This window comes from Pimephales promelas, chromosome 19 (genome assembly GCF_988280905.1).
Source record: "Pimephales promelas chromosome 19, fPimPro1.hap1.1, whole genome shotgun sequence".
In the NCBI taxonomy this organism is placed as follows: domain Eukaryota; kingdom Metazoa; phylum Chordata; class Actinopteri; order Cypriniformes; family Leuciscidae; genus Pimephales; species Pimephales promelas.
This window is the reverse complement of record NC_142787.1, coordinates 30,595,196-30,614,752: the sequence shown is the minus strand read 5'-3', so window position 1 is coordinate 30,614,752 and position 19,557 is coordinate 30,595,196. Positions and strand designations below refer to the sequence as shown.

General features: G+C 36.9%; 1 protein-coding gene and 1 long non-coding RNA gene across 3 annotated transcripts in view; one reads left to right on the top strand and one right to left on the bottom strand.

The window, feature by feature from the left end:
- Nucleotides 1-19,557, top strand: part of LOC120482269 (uncharacterized) — a 191,894-nt gene that overhangs the window by 16,580 nt on the left and 155,757 nt on the right. The window contains exon 3 of the long non-coding RNA XR_005623437.2: nt 15,063-15,171. This is a non-coding gene — a long non-coding RNA (uncharacterized LOC120482269). The remainder of the gene's footprint in view (nt 1-15,062; nt 15,172-19,557) is intronic.
- Nucleotides 16,816-19,557, bottom strand: part of dacha (dachshund a) — a 186,364-nt gene continuing 183,622 nt past the window's right edge. For both annotated transcript variants that reach the window (XM_039676399.2, XM_089123736.1), the window contains one exon: nt 16,816-18,183. In XM_039676399.2, the coding sequence (XP_039532333.2) occupies nt 18,146-18,183 (38 nt within the window). In that variant the 3' untranslated portion in view covers nt 16,816-18,145. The remainder of the gene's footprint in view (nt 18,184-19,557) is intronic.

Below are 19,557 nucleotides of genomic sequence, written 5' to 3'. Positions count from 1 at the left end.
GCATAATTTATCCAGTTGGCTCTATAATATGCCGAACCAGAAAACAGCAATAAAGCGATATTTGTTTTATAGGCCAAACTTAAAAAAAGGCACCATCTGATAAAAAAAAAAAGTAAAAAATAACATTTTGAAGCCTTGCCATCAGAGTCAAAATGCCTCTAACAAAGATTGCATAATTTTATAGTTAACTGAATCGGGGATTAAAAGTTGCAGTTTTAATGGGTTTCAATGGGGACATTTTTGTCCAAAAGGTGCTGAGAGGGAGTATTTTTTTGTACCTAATGCAAAAAATATTTTTTTAAGAAAATGACGGTGAAATAGTAAAATTCCAATAAAAATACACACCTGTGCCAAATGTTTTGCAGTTAGCTTTAACACAGGCAAAGTGATCAAAAAAAACAAAAAAACTGAAAAGGACAAAAATGTCCATAAGGATGCACAAGGGTTAAAATATAAATACGCTACAGAAACTATAAGTGAGAATTTTACTTCCGCGTCTGAAAATGGGTGTGGCGGGCAGGAGGCAATGAGTGGGAGAGCGATCGATTCAAACAACAGGAAAATCGCAATGGCGTTTCGGACTCTGAGGAAATACTCGTATGACGGACCAAGCCGTAAAGTTATGAGCCTGCTATGCTGCCAAGAATTGCCCTTTTTTTATTTCGAAAAACACTTCATCAGAGAAGAGAAGTTGTTGCAATAAAGAAGGGAAGTTACTTTGATTAAAGATTATGAGGGCATATGCATTAACCCCTTAACGCCCACTGTCGCAAATATGCAACTAACCCTTTGACTCAGTCAACCAGCCGAGATGGTTAGTGTATATTCGCTACGGACCTTCGACAAGCACTTGTTTCTAGTGGGACCGCAAAATGACGGACGTATTTCCTGTTTACGCACGGTCAGGAACATTTGTAACATACCAAATTGACCATTATGCCCGCTGTTGCAGATTTGCAACATAACAAAATTTCGATTATTTGTTGTGCAAAAGTGAAATTGATAATCTCAACATTATTTACCATCTACTTAAAGGCAAAAACACACATAAAACATTTTTTTTATATACAGCTATATAAATTCAGGCGTTAAGGGGTTAAACAAAAAGTGCATTATATAATGAATATTCCAGAAAAAAAGAACTGTACATTTTGATTTCATGGTGGCTTTAAATAGTTGTCTTACCAGGTGCTAAGAGATACTTGCAGACCAGGGCTAACTTAATCTCCCCTATTACCCCTCTGCTGCATAACAATATCGATAAATACTAAATTAAGAGGAGAATCGGAAAATGAATTCCTTGCAGATATTAGCTACGTATCCGTATTAGAAGCACATTTAAAAGTATCCCAAATTGAAAGCTAAAAATCCAATATCATATGCATTTCTGCTGTTGATGTGCAAATGCATCTGTGTGATTATCTGTGAAAGAAATGAAAATTCTACCTCTAGACTTATACGACATTTCAGTTTGTTTAATAACTCTTTAATTCATCGCTATTAGCTTATCAATTGTGTATTTCATTTGTTTTTTATCTTCTGTAACTATAATGCTTGCATAACAGACCTTTCGATTTAGAAAAGCATGCTGTGGTTGGTACATGAATAGCGTGGAGTGTAGTATCCTTCCTTCTAGTAGCCTATATCCCATGTGTCTGTAGGTGTGTGGTTTGGGTGTGGCAGTGTCTCGGTGTCCTCTTCCTCTGCAGGGACAGACGGCAGCGACACACACGTTAACACTGCGTTCAAACGCTTTCTGACAGCTTTGGCATATGCCACCCGCTAATTACAGTGCCAGTCCTCCCCCGCTGCTGTTTACTCACCCTTCACTGCTTTATCTGGATTAGCCTGACGAGCCACTGCACACACGCACACACATTTATTCAGCTGATGGTGCAGGGATCGATTCCTCTCATCTTTGGTTCTGAAATCTCTCATTCTTACACATTAAGCAGTCTATCTCCCACAAACCACCACACATTTGTATGTGAGCTAGCTTTCATATACTACTGTTCAGGTGATGCATTATCTTCCTCCTTGTGGAATACACAAGTCAAACATGCATTGAACTCAATTCCTTTAATGTGAGGGTTCTCCATAAGTATAAGTTACAGAATGCCTTTGTAATAAAATAAATGATCAACTCCTTTATGATCCACAAAAAAAAAAGCTTGGTGTCATATGCCGTTATATTATAACCAATCGTTAATTTTCCGATTGGTTGATTTTGTGGCACACTTGTAACGCTGTAACAAGTTGAGCGAGTGTATGTGTCAAGAGAGAGGGGGACTTGACAGGATCACAGAGAATAAGTTTGAGAGAGCACCTTTAAACTGTGTGAGAGGGGTTATTATTAATGCACGCTAATATGCATAATCGCAAATACATTTATGTTCAAAATATTATGCACTGTGCTTGCAAAATATAGTTCTCTGTGCTCAAAACTCGGGATTGAGGCACATATACTGTATAAAACCATAGGATCACAGTACAGTAACACCACACTCTTAGAAAAAAGGGTTCTATATATGAAGCATAGGGTTCTTTACTCAACTCCAAAGGAACTTCTTTGCTAAAAGATGTTTTATAATGACTAGAAAGAACCATTTTGGCATAAAGGTTCTTTATAGGCTATTATTCATTCATATGTTACATTATTCTGCAACATTTTGTAGTTGTAATTAAGTTATTGTTTATTAAACTGTTGGAGTAACTTAATGTCACATTTTAATCATGCTGATGTTTGGAAGATAAAAGCTGAAATGTCACTCTTCGTGTGATATTGAATAATTACATTTTTTTAACCCCCATATCTTGAATTTTTTGATCATTCACATGCATTGCATTTTAGGGCTTCCAAATACGTAGCGCTTTAGAACCTTTTAAGGTTCTATATAGAACCTTTTTTTCTAAGAGTGCACACTTGAAACCATATTCAAACAGAAAGCACTTATTTCAAAATTGTAATATCCAATATTAGTGTTTTTACTGCACACTCTTAGAAGAAAAGGTTCTATGTAGAACCTTAAAAGGTTCTATCAGCGCTACGTATTTGGAACCCCTAAAAGGTTCTACAGAAGCCTTTTTAAGGGTTCAATAATAAGGGTTCTATTTTGGAATCTTTTGGGTTCATTCATTATCATTTGTTTTGTTCTTTCCGGATGAAATATTTCATATTATTGACAAACATCAAGACACTAAAATGTATTTATGAATGCATGTGAATGATCACAAAATTCAAGATAAGAGTTTATCAATATCACACGAGTGACATTTCAGTTTTTCTCTTCCAAAAATCAGCATGATTAAAATGTGATATTAAGCAATAAGAAGCAATAATTACAGGAATTGCCTACCTGACTCTAAACCTCAAAAGAAATGCAACAATCAAGACCTCGGAGCAGAAAATGAAGGAGAAAAACCCAGGAACTCCGTGTCTTTCCCTGCCGTTAATGATTGTATAACACACCACGTCTCCTTCCATTATTAATAATAATGTCTGTCTAGTGCGGTGGCTGTGATATAGGCTGAACCTTCCAATGTCCGTTGCCATGATTTTTGGAATGACTTACCGCGAGAGGAAAAAAAGACGTTTTAGTCGCATAACGTCGGTTAATGGAAACAGCGTCATTTCGCATAAGTTTTTTATCGATATTTAGTAGAGCCAGACCGATATATTGGCAGACCGATATTATCGGACGATATTAGGCATTTTCCAAACTGTCGGTATCGGCATATATTATATTGGCCGATAAATTAATATTTAAAAAATAAAATAAAAACGGACGAAACACGCTTCAACCATGTCATGAGTGTTGGAGTTGTATAGTTTGTCCACCAGAGGGCACTCCACACCGTCCCTGTTGGCAACACTCGTTTATAACGCGCAACACATTCTAGCTAACCAGAAAGCTAGCTAATGACACTATTATCAATGGAATTTAATGAGCTTTGTTAATTAATTAATGAGGTTTGGTTCCTCCTCTGTTCTGTTGCGACAATAAAAGAAACAAGTTTCTTTTTAAAATGCATTATCATATTATTTTAATTGAAACTCATATATAACTACAAATAACTAATGTTAGGGAAATCTGTTAATGTTTTGTTGTGCGTTCCTGAAAAAAATAAAATAAAAAATATCGGTTAATTTTAAAACCATCAAATATTTGTATCAGTATCGGCCTTAAAAATCCTTTATCGGTCGGGCTCTAATATTTAGAAGTTTTGCGCAAATCTGTAATGGAAACACGCCTATTTAGGTGAATTTGTATCCCAATGGAAAGATTAGAAGTTTTGTTCAAAGACATTATTCAGGCATATTGTGTGAATTTCTGTGCAGATAGACACTGTTCTTTTGCTTGTTTTTACATATAGCCAAAATATAGTCAAATGAATTTTCTTTTGTAATTGACAGAGCTTGTATTGAGCGACTACAGTTCTTTAATAAGCAGCATACAGGAGATTTACTTGTGTCAGCGTGATTTTTAGATGACACGTACAGGGTTCATCTACATGCAAAGAGAGACGAGAAGCCAGAACGCTCTATTTTACGACTCATCCATAGGATGGAAAAGATGGCTGATGTCAGTTTCAGCTTTGATGGCATATGAAGCACGGGCCAAATGTACTCATAAACACTCCCTAACTGAGGAAACGGCGTGTCTGCACGTGTATGTGTGTATATGTTTTTGAGAGGTGCATCAATAATAGATGAGCCCTGTATGGACCTGCCTGCCAGACACGCAGCATTAGCAGATGGTCCTGAGAACTGAGCCTCTGTCGCCACGACGACACGAGCAGATGCCACTCACTCGCACCCACACACACACACACACACACAGAGTGCAGTCTTTGTACCACGGTAAAACTGATTTACCATGATCACCTTTCTCAAATACAATCGGGAATATTTTAGGAATAACTTTTCTTTTTGAGAACTTTTCAAGCAGGGGAGTTTCCGTTTAAACTTCTGATGAAAATCTAATCAATATCTTTCTTTCTTAATATTTTGTGAGAGAAATAAATCATGGGGTGTACTTACTTTATCACAGCACCGTAGCTGTTTTATATCAGTTTTAGCCGTGCAAGTGTGTGTGCTGAGGCCAGGGTTGCTTTTAAACCAGATTTATACACTCTTAGAAGAAATGGTTCTATTTAGAACCAGAAATGGTTCCATCCCCCGCTTCATATATGGAACTCCAAAATGGTTCTAAATAGAACCAATTCTTTTGGTGAAAGGTTTTATTGGCCAAGTATGGAACCCCAGGGTTCTATATAGAACCCAGAGGAACCCTTTTTTTAAGAGTGTATAGAACCTTTTAGGGGTTCCAAATACGTAGCGCTGATAGAACCTTTTAAGGTTCTCTATAGAACCTTTTCTTCTAAAGGCCCTTTCACACCGGATGCGTAACGGAAAAGCGAAACGAAAAAGCGAATAGTTCGCGTGAGAATATTTCGCGTCAAAACCATTCACATCAGCCGCGACGCGAATTTGCGACGTTCAGAACTTCAACATTCCAAAACATTCGCGCCGATGAAAGCAGACCTGATTTTCATCAGAAAACGTAGGCTACTCTATACTTATTATTATAGCCTATAGGTGAATAAATATAGATTTTATATTAGATGTCTTTTTGAAGTGATGTTAACATGATGCTTTAATAGGCTTAATAATAAAAAAAAAATCCCAATCTCTAAATAGCACATTTTCAAATAAGCACATAAGTCCATTAGGAAAGATAAAGATGAATGCGTTCTTACCGGATTCGATCAGTGCATTTTGAATTTATATTGTTTGTCTGATGATCTGGCAGCTTCGATTGGACCTTCTTTTTAATTATGTGCATGTCAGTAACTCGCAGTAACTACTGGCAGGTGGAGCTCACTTTCACCAGTTCACTTTAGGTCCACAGTTGCCTGGTTTCTTGTCCACGCAGCATTCATCAGAGCAAACACTCTCCACGAAGAGTTTGTTTGTTTGTGATGGCTCCATTAACGTCTGTGCTGTGCATTTTCTATGTTTTCTTATTACATTTTTTTAAATTGTAGAATTGTTATTTAAAAGACGATTAAATAAAAGGATGCAGACAAAAAAATGCGGTACAGTGCTATGACTTGCGGGACGTGGCACATAGCTTCTTCATCACTATCATTATCATCCAGTGAAGACAAGCTTTTTATTTTATTTAAAAGCAGAAAAGAAGGTTTGGGGCACCCACTACCGGAGCTAGAAACATATGGCAGAAGGTGAGCTGTCCCATTCATCAGGGGCTACGTTTACATGCAATCAAATAAACACTTTTAGTAAACGTATTGAAGGCTCAAATGGACTGAAAAGCCTTGTAAACACCCGGTTGGGCTCGATACGAACGAACGAGCACAACGTCCCACCAGTCCTTGTTTCAGATATTCATTCACAGACTCGACACACAAGCAATCAGAAGGTCCGTCCGTCATTGCTGCGGTCACGTCACCTTTGTTTCCCTGTATATGATTGGCTGAAGCCTTTTCTTTCGCCTCAAAAATCGACATCGAAGCGAAAAAAATAAAAGTCGTTTTTTCGCCGCAGCAGATTCGCGTTCGGTGTGGAAGCACTCATTACACAAACAGCTGATCAAAAAATAAAACCATCGCGCGAATCATTCGCGCGTCAAAATCGCGTTCAGTGTGAAAGGGCCTTTAGAGTGTAGTTTTGGTATGATGTATTTGATTGTGCTATTGTTTGGTCTGGTAATGTTATGTATATCTGGCAACCCTGGCTGGGGAAATAATCAACCACACTAATTGGTAAGTTTGATTTAGTCAAATAAGTCGTTCAAAAAGTCTTTGAAAGGTTTAATAAACCTTCAAAAAACAGATTCACTAATTGATTTGAATCATCATTTTGTTCTTGAAACTCCCTGAATTAAGTTTTTGTAGTAAAATATTTTGATAAATACAACTACACTATATATTTTTAGTCTTTTTACTTGCATACAATGTGTTGTTGAAGGGTTTAATCAGATTTTTAAAATAATTTAAATATATTGCTGATTAAGCACTTTTTTTGTTCTATATTTCTATATATCTATATTTTGTTCTTTCCTTAACACTGGACACCACCAAATGTTGCCCGTCCACGCGTGTGAGGGTTTTTTTTCTCCGTTTAACCACTAGATGTGTTTGTAGAAGTGTGAACTCTCACTCTCTCTGTGTTTTTGTAACAAAGAACAACATGTTTTCCAGCAGTTCTGCTCCACTTACAAGGAAAACTAAAACAATCCATCAGTTGTCAGGATCACTGGACCAACTGTGGGAGAACTAAATGGATCCTGGGTCTGGGAGTCTTCCCTCATGTTTCAGTGTGTCTTCCTGAGTCTGCACTTGTGATCTCATATACTTTGAAGCGGAACTTGCGGAAGCGATATGAAAATGCACCATTCTTCACTTTTCATTATAGGAAACAATTACATTTCAGTTGTTTATAAACATTACTTTTTTAACATCCTTCATAAAAAGGCCATTATAGAATAATCTCATGTCTCTTCTTTAATTTGAGAAGAAATTAAATGTCCCAAACTGTTCTCAGAAGTCTCCAATTAAAAGTGAGAGATTTTGAGATTGGATGAGAAATGTTTCAATTCAAGTTTATGGCTGCACACTCTTAGAAGAAAAGGTTCTATATAGAACTTTCAAAGGATCTATCAGCGCTACGTATTTGGAACCCCTAAAATGTACAGAAGCCTTTTTAAGGGTTCAATAAAAAGAACCCTTTAGGCTTCTTTGTAACAAGGAAAAAGGTTCTATATGGCATTCATTATCTTTTGTTTTGTCCTTTCTGGATTAGATATTTCATATTATTGACAAACATCAAGACCCATTTATCAATGCATGTGAATGATCACAAAATTCAAGATATGGGGGTTAGAAAATGTATATATTTATATCATTGTATGTAGTTAATCAATATCACACAACGAGTGCCATTTCAGTTTTTCTCAACCAACATTCAGCATGATTAAAATGTGAAATTAAACAGTTTAATAAACAATAATTTAATTACAACTACAAAATGTTGCAGAATAATGTAATATATGAATGAATAATAGCCTATAAAGAACCTCTTGTCATTATAGAACCTTTTTTTTAGCATAAAAGGTTCTTTGGAGTCGAGTAAAGAACCCTATGCTTCATATATAGAACCCTTTTTTCTAAGAGTACCTTATGCATGCCATCGACTGTCGAATTTGTCTATTTTTAAAGAACATTATAAGTATTTAACAAAGTAAAGACAAATGAAAGAGCAAATTTAGGGTATTATTCATGATATTTTGATTTCAGTTTACATTTAGAAAATACAAGTTCAAACTAAATTTAATTACTGCACTTTTTTTCCTTGCATTACATAACAGAGGTTATTTATTCCAGAACTCTCCTGCTTAAAGACCTTATGAAAAAAAAAAAAATTCTTAAACTCGTGTACAAACACACACACACACAACTGCTCGCAGCACTAAATAATGAAACGCACATCCAAGCAGTGGACAGAACACAGAGAGCTGCTGACCAGCATTATCGCCTGCAGACATCTGAGGCTGCCCCGCTTTAAAACATTCCTATTTACGGCACGGCGGCACAGAAATAAATAAATGTGTTAATATGTTGGGAAGGCTGGTTGGAGGGACCGCTGGTGCTGTTTGGTTTTTCTGTGATGATGCCATTTATCAAGTGCTGACAGCCCGTTTGTGAAGTGCTGCGCTACGCGGTCCACTTCAACTCACCGTCCCGCCGTCTCAGCTCTTTGGGAGAATGCATAAACGAGACGTCACGATGCAGAACGACTAGTGTAACTTGCCCGTGAGACTTCCAGGGTGAAAAACACTGGAGATTCTCGTATGCACAAGTTAATGACACGGATTTTGTGTTTATTTAATGTTTCATGCTTTCGGTGTTGTCCTGGCGAAACGTGTGAGGGGACCTAGAATAGAGCCTTGGGGTACTCCATATCATCAGGCGGAAATGCAGAGAAAATGGAGGTTTAAATGCATCATGAGGGGAGTTATTCCTGTGTAGAAGTGAACTATGGAAAGAGGGCACATTCTTGTGACCTTCGTGTGTTTTTTTTTTTTTGTTACATGGATGTGTGTGTGCAGGTTCGAGCAAATAGCACAGGTGGTGATTTATGATTTTCAGTGCAGCGAGATGCGACTTGACATTTTCCTGCTGTGGCATAGCCCAGTTCTGGCTCCATGCTTCATTACGTGAGCCTCCCAACGCTATTCCCGACCCAGTAAAAATAAGCCTGCTCACCTCAGCTATGAGTGAATGAGCATGTGTGGATCTGTCTCTGGGGTGGGTGGCTTCATTGTGCTTTGCTATTCTCACCTTCCCCAAAATTTCCATATGGCCATGATGCCACTGCTCCAGTCAACCCTTAAATACACACACGCACACACACGGCTGACAGCAACTTTCAAAGTCTTGGTAAGATAAAGGAAACTGATAAATAAGTAAACAATCACATCTGTGAGCAGAAACGGTTGACATTTGGTGTGATGTAGATAATTTCTTATTTATGAGTGTTTTCATGTCCCCTGACCCACTTGCACAGGTCATATGACTAATGCTTAAAATTAGGGGATGCATATCCGTGTTCTATATGCAGATTTACACATTATTTTACAAAATTGAGTCAATTTTTTTCAATATTTTTTTAGACACTGCTTGAATTGACTGGGGGTACTCCAAAAGTTGGCATTTAAAGGGATAGTTCACTTTGAAATTAATTTAGCTTACCTCAAGGGCATCCAAGATGTAGCTGTCTTTGTTTCCACAGGAGTTTCAGTTTTGATATTTTTAGGTCAAACCGTTCTTGCTTGTCAGTCATATAATGGAGGTCTATGGTCACCACCTCAAAGAGCATGCACAGAGAAAATGTAAGTACACATTGATGGCCTAAGACACGAAACGAGCGGTTTGTGTGAGAAAACCAACAGTATTTATATCGTTTTTACCTCTTGTAACCACAGCCACGTCCAAGTGATCTGACGGCGCGGGCACTTCGGTCTGCGTAAGCGCCGGAAAGCGTTGGAAGTGATCTCTCTCGCGCGTATACGTCACACATTGTTTACACAGAGATTTCTAACACAATCCGCTCGTTTCGTGTCTTATGCTACGTTCACACCGGACGCGAATCGCGCGTCAAATTCGCGCCTGACGCGTCTAGTTTGACGCTTGACCACTTTGTGTTATTTCGCGTGTCAAGAGCGTAACTGGCGCGCGTCAAAACAAAAGTTTGAAGCGAAATTTACGCGCGTCAGAATCGAAATCCGTTGGCGGCCATTGTTTTTATGTCGACCGAGCATTCATCAAGAGAGTTACCGCTCTGTATTTACTCTGGAGAGCAGAACAGCGGCGTGGGGATCATCGTCGCCGTATATTTGTGTCCACCGGACCCTTCAGAGCCGAACCGTTTGGCGAGTTTCACCATTTGCTCGCTCCAGGAGCTGCGCTGGATGACGGCCGCTGTCAGCGGTACTTCCGCCTGTCCCGCGCCCAGTTTGATGACATGTTGTCCCGCATCGGAGCGAGGATCACCCTCGTCCTCATCCACCTAATCTAGCTGTCATTTATTTTTGTTTTGATAATAAATAGAGCCAGCCTTGAAAAGTTATTAACCTGTCCTATGATTTTTTTTTTCTTTTTTTTTTTTTTTTTCTTTCTCTCTCTCACGTCCAGACACGAATTTATGCACATATGTTGATTGTCTTTACAACATAATACTATTTTATATAATCTAGCTATGGAATGAATAACATTCAATACAAAATGAAAATGTCTCGTATATAGAAATAATGATTTAAGTGATAAAACATTAGCTTTGTTGTGCATAATCCCACTAGTCATATTAACAAAATAATTTATTTAAGCATCCAGACACTTTACCACGTGAGCAAGCAGCTAGGCTCCTGATTGGTTAACGCGGCGCGAATTCCCGCCAAAGTTCAGATTTTTCAACTCGGGCGGCAGACGCGAATTCGCGCGTAACGCGTGAATGCACAAATGGCACATTCGCGCTTAACGCGCCAGACGCTCAATTCGCGCCATTCGCGCGAACGAGGCGTATTCGCGTCTTCCGCGCCGCGCTCCATGGCTCATTCGCGCCGCAGGAATTTTTCACGTGCGTAAAGCGTCTTTGCATTGACTTAACATTGAAATCATTCGCGCCTGACGCCCTATTCGCGTCCGGTGTGAACGTAGCATTAGGCCATCAATGTGTACTTACATTTACAAGTCATTAAATCATGTTTAATTTGGACTTCTCTGTGCATGCTCTTTGAGGTGGTGACCATAGACCTCCATTATATGACTGACAGACAAGAACGCTTTGACCTAAAAATATCAAAACTGAAACTACTGCGGAAACAAAGACCCCTACATCTTGGATGCCCTTGAGTTAAGATAAAACATACCAAAAATTCATTTCAAAGTGAACTATCCCTTTAACTTGGCCCACATAAAATGAATAAAACAGTTCAATTGTGGAGAGAAAGCTGCTCAAAACATTGTGGCAAACAATTCATTCTCAACCAGTTTGCCACAAACCACCACTGCTTCAACAATACTTTCATATTTTGTTATATTTTTGGCAGAGTTTTTTTTTTCAAGTCAAAACAAATTAGTATTAGGACTTGACTTGCAAGTATAGCAAATAATGGTTTGTGGCTGTGATGTAGATATATTTTAAAAAGCGTCTCTGCCAAAGTTTGTGATTCAATAGAAAATGTGTGAACACCGCACTTGTCAAGGGCTCTTTAAATTGCAATGAGCCTTATAATTTCAGAAATGTACAGTAGAGACATACAGTCTTTAGCATACAGTATTACCTTTGTAAAACTACAGTCTCTGCAGAAATTCATTATTCTTAATTAGCATTTCTGTAAACAGCATTAACCCCCATTTGCCATAGAGGAAAATCTCTGTGGTGCATTTCCACTAACAGTCGCAAACGCAGCATTTTGTTGCAGTTGTTTGTAGTTATTACTTCAGTTGTTCAGAGAGAGAGAGAGAGGAGGGGAAAATAGACTAGAACATTCCTAGACACTGCTTTGTCTTCACAAACCCACATCCAGACACCTATTATTCACTATTATCTTTTAACAATGAAATTTACTGCTGTTTGAATTGTTTAATGCAGCCTGTAGGTGATTCCCCAGTAGACAGCCACTTTAGTGAGCTATTTAACTCCCTTTCAACTGCCTTCACTTATCTATTCATTCATTTTACAATAACATACTCCAACTTTAACAGCCAACACCAACCGGTGTTTGGGTTTTATTTAGTCTTGTAGTGCTGATTTTTGCTTGTAATATTGTGCGCTTACACTCAAGGTGTGGGTTTCCTTGTAAAAAGAAATCACTATTTGGGATCAAAGGGAAAAGCAACAAACAGGAAGACTATAGGACATAAACATTTCAAGGAATTGGCTGTTTTCTACTACGGAAATACTACAGAATATTTAAAGCGTTGTTTTTATAATCAAATCGATCAATTTTTTATTGTACTATTATTTAACCCCTTAAGTGGCACAGGCCCAAATCCATTACATTTTTAAAACAGTTATCCGATACTAAACCTAAACTAATCTTGACAAACTATATATCATTTGAAAGCTTAGAATGTCTAGTTTTCATAATTGGTGATTGATTTTCAAAATATATTACAGAGGAGCCGTAATTTATCAATTTGCAACAAGTTTGCAACCTGTGTTTAGACCTTTATTTTGAAATTGTGATCAACATGAAAAATCATGAAAGAAGGGTAGAAACCTGTTTGTTTTCATGCCAAGCGTTCAAAAGAAAGCCTCCATTCAATTATTTTACAATTATAATATTAATTATTTCATATGGAAATGGAGGCGCCCTTATATGGGCAGTAATGGAGTCTGGTTGTGAAAAAGTTTGGTACTGCGCCCAAACAAAATCTCACTGAAAGCTCATTTTTTGAGATGTCAACCTAAAATTTGAAACGCAACTTATTCAGATTTTTGCCTTTGATTTATTTTTTTTATTTTTTTTGCAGTTTTAGTGTCGCCCAGGTTTTGAAAATAAATATTTTATATAAAATATGAATAATTAAATTTTTTATATTGTACATTTTCATAAACTCAAACTTCTATAACTTTTTTTATGTTTCACATTCTTAACTTATTTCACTTCTACAACAATCTGCCAAATGTCTTCTTTAAAACGAGACCAATCTTACGTCTATATTCCAAAGCATTCTTGAATTACAACCATTTAAGTTCGAAATGCATTTTCATCTAAAAAAAGGGGGGGGGGGGTTAAGTAGTTTTGTATATTAATAAAATATACAAATTGAACAGATATTGAAGTCATTTCAACATGAACGTTTCATTTATTCAATAAGCCTACTTTTAATTACATCATGAAATAATTTCCTGTATTTAGCCTAAAATCTTGACGTTAAAATACTAGAATGAAGTTTTTATGATTCAAAATCTGCTATGGGTAATTAACGGTAACAAATCATTTACAAATGTATCATCTTTTATTGTAAAATTAGCTGACTTTAATAATTCGATAATTGTCTTAATTATTTAATTAACTGAGAAGATGGTATTAAAATAACGTTTTATAAAAATCATCAAAACATAAGGGTTTAAACTTGGGCATGTTGTCACACTGCGTTACAATGTGCCCCTATTAGAAATATGCTATTATATTCTATACTTTTATGAATTCTATTGAGAAAACATGAGAAACATGTAAATAAAGACTGAGAGTCAATGTTCAGAAATGATTCATTATTATTTTGTTTTGAACTATGCTGTATAGCTGTGTTTTCTGGTGTGTTGTCAAAAATGTGTTTATTTTTAATTATAAAAAAAAAGCCATTATTCTATATAAAAAAATATTCAAGTCATACCAAAATATTTTTTCTTTTTTGACTAGATCAGATGTTACAATGTACCCCACCTAATGGGGCATGTTGTCACACTTCACATCCGTTCTTTCAGGGTAAATCAAGAAAAAAATATACACTGTATTAATAAAACAAAACCACATAATTGTACTAGACACATGGGAAAAAATAAATACTGTAAACCCTAAGTTAATTTACACAAACACAGAAAGTCAAAAAGCATTACCCCGCTCTCCCCTAAAAAAACTGGCAACGTGCTTTCTAATTCGGTGAAGTGATTGATGCCCATCATGAGTGTGTCAACGGTTTTAGTTCTAATATTACAACCGACAGCCAGTTTTTGATTGACGTAATGACGTTATGCGTAAGGGCTGAACTATGTTTGATTTTTGGGTAATTCTAAAACGTGCTGGAGACTTTCGAAATGCTTTTTACGTAAGATTTTGTGGCTTAGATTTAATAACATGTTTGACAAGCCAAACGTCAAATGTCAATAAAAGTAACATTAAGCTGTTTCAAATTGGTGTACTTTAGAAAATAATTTTTTTTTTTAACCACTGGTTTTCATAGTCTCCTATGACCAAAATATTTTATTTAAACCCATCCTTTATTGATTTTGTATAAAGCTGTTGTATATTTCGGCAGAGTGTTGCAATGTTTCCATGACGTTCATTGCCACGGTGCCGTAATCTATCCAAACGGCTCCATCCCGAAAAGGTTGAGAGTTATCGATCCAGGCCACGTGTCATATTTCAACTCCAAGAACGATGTTTTTAATTGACACGGACCCTCAGTTATGGATTATAGGCTAGTGGAGGTGCACACCTGGCTCATTCGTCTGCTCCTTTAATCCCTGCCTTCTTGTTAGCCTTAATCAGATTCAATGTTTTTAATGGAACATATGCAAATGATTCTGTTTTTATCTTATTTCCACTGATCAAATAGTCCACCGCAGCGATTGTGTTTCAAACACTCTCCTCAACCCCACCCCTAAAAACATCACTAATCATAAATGAAGTACTTTGACTGCTTTACATAAAGCCAGTTAGGGAGGAGAGGGGCTAATCAAGAGTAGATCAAACGACTCGTCTTTAATTGAAGTGCAAAAACGGACCCTCTTTCTTTTTTTCGTTACCTAGGCTGATCCAGGCTTCTTCTCCGACTCCCGAAAGTCCACGCAGCCACGGACGACAGATGAAGCGCGGCGGTCGCTGTGGGAAATGTAGTCTGTTACTCGACGGCGTGACGGTACGTAACTAATTAGGTCAGTTCCTCTGGCGGCTGCAGGTGAGAGGTGCTTGCTCATGTTTGCTGTGTGTTGAACACCTCCGGGACAATGGAGCTTCAGAGCCGGAGGTTTTTATGGATTGCTGGGGTGAAATGAGTTTCAGGCTTTTAAAGAGCAAGGCCCGTGTGTACATTTTTTGTGTACAAGTTTGATTACCACAATCTCAATCAGCACTCAAAAAAATGATTTTTGCTGCTTGTCGAAATTGCTTAAAGGGATAGTTCACTTTGAAATTAATTTTTGGTAGAGCCAGACCGATATATCGGCAGACCGATATTATCGGCCGATATTAGGCATTTTCTAAACTATCGGAATCGGCAGTTATAATGGCCGATAAATTAATATTTAAAAAATAAAATTAAAACGGACGAAACACGCTTGAACCATGTCATGAGTGTTGGAGTTGTATAGTTTGTCCACCAGAGGGCACTCTACACCGTCCATGTTGGCAACACTCGTTGAGTTGGTCACGATACATACATTGCTTGAATAACAATTAAAAGAACATCCCCATCAGTTCTCTTAACTCAAATAAGCAGGACAAAATTTGTGACTAATCATCTCCAGTTTAAAAAATAAAAAAATTAATATAAAATATCGGCCGATATATCGGATTTTAAAACCCCAAAATATTTGTATCGGTATCGGCCTTCAAAATCCTTTATCGGTCGGGGTCTAGTTTGTGGTATGTTTTATCTTACCTCAAGAGCATCCAAGATGTAGACGTCTTTGTTTCCACAGTAGTTTCAATTTTCAAAGCGTTCGTGTCTGTCAGTCATATAATGGAGGTCTATGGTCACCACCTCAAAGAGCATGCACAGAGAAGTCCAAATTAAACATGATTTAATGACTCGTAAATGTAAGTACACATTGATGGCCTAAGACACGAAACGAGCGGTTTGTGTGAGAAAACGAACAGTATTTATATCGTTTTTACCTCTTGTTACCACAGCCACGTCCAAGTGATCTGTGGTAAAAACGATATAAATGCTCATTTCGTGTCTTAGGCCATCAATGTGTACTTACATTTACGAGTCATTAAATTAAGTCAAGAAATCATTACGAGTCAAGAAATGATTTTTGATAAAAACATTGCAGGATTTTTCTCCATATAATGCACTTCAATGGGAACCAAACGGTTCAAGGTCCAAATGAGAGTTTCAGTGCAAACTCTAATCATGTGGAAAACCTTTCCATGATTTTATGTTCATTCAAAGAGTAAAGGAAAGATATCATAAAGATCAACACTACAGGTTAACCGATATGGTTTTACGATGTCTGATGTCAGTATTTTTATCTAGAGAAAGGGGTGTGTAATATAATATGGAAATAACTAACATGCATTCAATTCAGCAAAAGTGACAGTAAAGACTTTACACCGGGGATAGGAGAGTATCAAGCTTTCCACTAACATATCACACAGGACCATAATAAGAAATCCAAATCAGCATTTCAGAATGATTTCTGAAGGATCATGTGACACTGAAGACTGAATAGAAAATGTATTTTAATCGTAATAATATTTCACAACATTACTGTTTTTATTAAACATTTAGACTTCCTTCAAAAACAGCTCTGAAAAAAAAACTGAGGCAAACCAGGCAAATGTTTCCATCCTAATTTTATTAATCAAAGAAAAGAAAAGAAAAACCTACCATGATGTCCATAGGGGTGTTTTTATTCATTGTGGCATGTGCAAGGCTGTGATAAATGTCTGTTGCCATTTCAAAACAAGATTCAACATCATCGATAGCTGCCGATTTGTGATTGCGTTACCTACAGAGTCGCTAGAAATGTTTAAAAATAGATTTGAAGAGGCAGCGTTTTATTTTCAATCGATAAGTGTCATTTTTCATCGTTGTATTTACAAGCATGCTCGCTCTGAATGTGCAGAAGGGTACTTCTCATCTCTTTTGTGTCACTAAAAACGTATCCACGTAATAACAACGTCAGGATAGCAAACGCTAAAGCATTTACAAGTCTTTATAAACGGGTAAAAACAGATGGGGGAGTACTGTAATACTGTGTTTATAGTAACATCAAATGAACACTTCTTTTTTTTTTTTACTTTTTAAGTTGCAATAGAGAAAACATTTTCGCGGGGCAAAGAAAGACGTACAAAGAATGTTGTTTCAAGATCACATAAGCATCCTTTTCAAATGCTGATTAAAATACAATGGAGATAATAAAATAAACACCAGAATAATAAACTTAAGGCAGGGAAACGACAACATGGGAAAAATATTTTTACACTTTCAAAAAAAAAAAAAATACAACAAATTAGAAAGAAAATTGCTGATCTAGAATCCCTTTCTTAAAAGGCAAAACAACAACTGTAGACAATGTTTATTAAAGAAGCACACTGGTCTTATTTGGAGTCTGTCAGCTAATATTTGTCCCTTCATGTAGAGATACGGTGTGTAAAGTTCTCTATAGACTCGTCAAGACTGTTGTGCTGTTCAGAATCATGGGGGATCAGCAGATAACACTCAATAATAATAATAATAATAATAATAAACTGGAGATAGGTTTCAGACGAGGGTGTTGTGTGCTTCACATAAGGAAAGGGAATGAGATTTTAATCCAGAAAAAAACTTGTTTTTAAATCTCAAAAAAGTGAGGGATGTAGAAGTAGTCAAAACAAGAAAGAAAGACATTTTTTTTTTACAATCGGTGTGTGTGTGGTGTTGAAAGGTCAGCAATAAGCAGGGCTCCAGAAACACACACTAGTCTCATGAGGACCCAAACGCACTGAACCTCCACACACACACACACACATACATACATGTACATACACACTCAAGTCCTGTACAAGGGTTTCAGGTGACTGGTCACCCATACCACTTTTCCACCGGAAAAAAAGCCCCATGAACCCGCTCGTCCATCTCTGGGTGGAGACGTCTGGCGTGGTTGTGGGACTAAAGATGCAAAGCTTCAGTACATGATGGGTGGCTTGGAGTAGGGTCTGTTTTCTGTAATAAAGGGGGGAAATCAGTGAATGACAGTGATTTGATATATATTTCAGTCATGATAACTTATGGCAATGCTAATGTCTAGATCTGCTATGCATGCTGGGAGTATGTAGTAGAGCCAGACCGATATATCGGCCGATATTAGGCATTTTCCAAAATATCGGTATCGGCAGTTATAATGGCCGATAAATTAATATATAAAAAATAAAATAAAAACGGACGAAACACGCTTCAATCATCTCTCCTTGGCCTGTTATATTGAAAATGTATGTTTTACATAGATTTGATTTGCAGTATGATGTTATCTATTGCTAAATTATGGCTCATCATAGACTAGCTAACCACAAAGCTAGCTAATGCCACTATCATCAGTGGAAGACCGCTAACGTTAACATTAATGAGCTTGGAAACCACAATAAACTTTTTCTGCCTTAATAAAGTAATGATTACTGTATTTATAACTAGCATACCTCTAGTTACAGTCAAGTTATACTTGCGAGGAGTGAACATTTAGACATAGAGAAAAAGTATTAAACGTATCTTGTGCAGAAAAGTTAGCTTTTCTTTTACACGTGTGTGAAATCCAACAATATTTAAAAAAAATAAATAAATAAATATCGGCCGATATATCGGAATATCGGATTTTAAAACCCAAAAATATTTGTATCGGCCTTCAAAATCCTTTATCGGTCGGGCTCTAGTATGTAGTGCTGCCATTAGATGCACAGACGTGCCTCTGTAAGCGATCTGGACGGGTGGAGAGGCATTTCCAGAGGGACTCTGACCCTAGCTTAGAGTGAAAACTGAATCAGAGTATTTAAATGCCGAGCAATCAATCTCATTGTAACAAAATAACACTTTTTTTGACTTTGTTAATTTGTGTAAATCTACTCCCCCCCCCCCCCCCTCCCACATTAATTTCCCACATGTCTAGTACAATTATGTGCTTTTGCTTTATTAATTTAGTGTATATGTTTGTTTTGATTTACCCTGAAAGAATGGAAGTGAAATGTGACAACATGCCCCATAGGTGGGGTACATTGTAACATCACCATATAACAGCTTAAAATGCTATCTGATCTAATAAAAAAAATATACAAGTCAAACAAAAATATTTTCTTAATAAAATACAATTATTAACTTTTTCATATAAAATAATGGCATTTTTTTTATAATTAAAAATATACTCATTTTTGAGTTTGACAACAAATACACTGGAAAACACAGCTACAGTATACAGTTAGTTCAAAACTAAATAATAATGAATCATTTCTGAACATTGACTCTCAGTCTTTATTTACATGTTTCTCAATAGAATATAATAGCATACTTTTAATAGGGGCACATTGTAACGCAGTGTGACAACATGCCCCA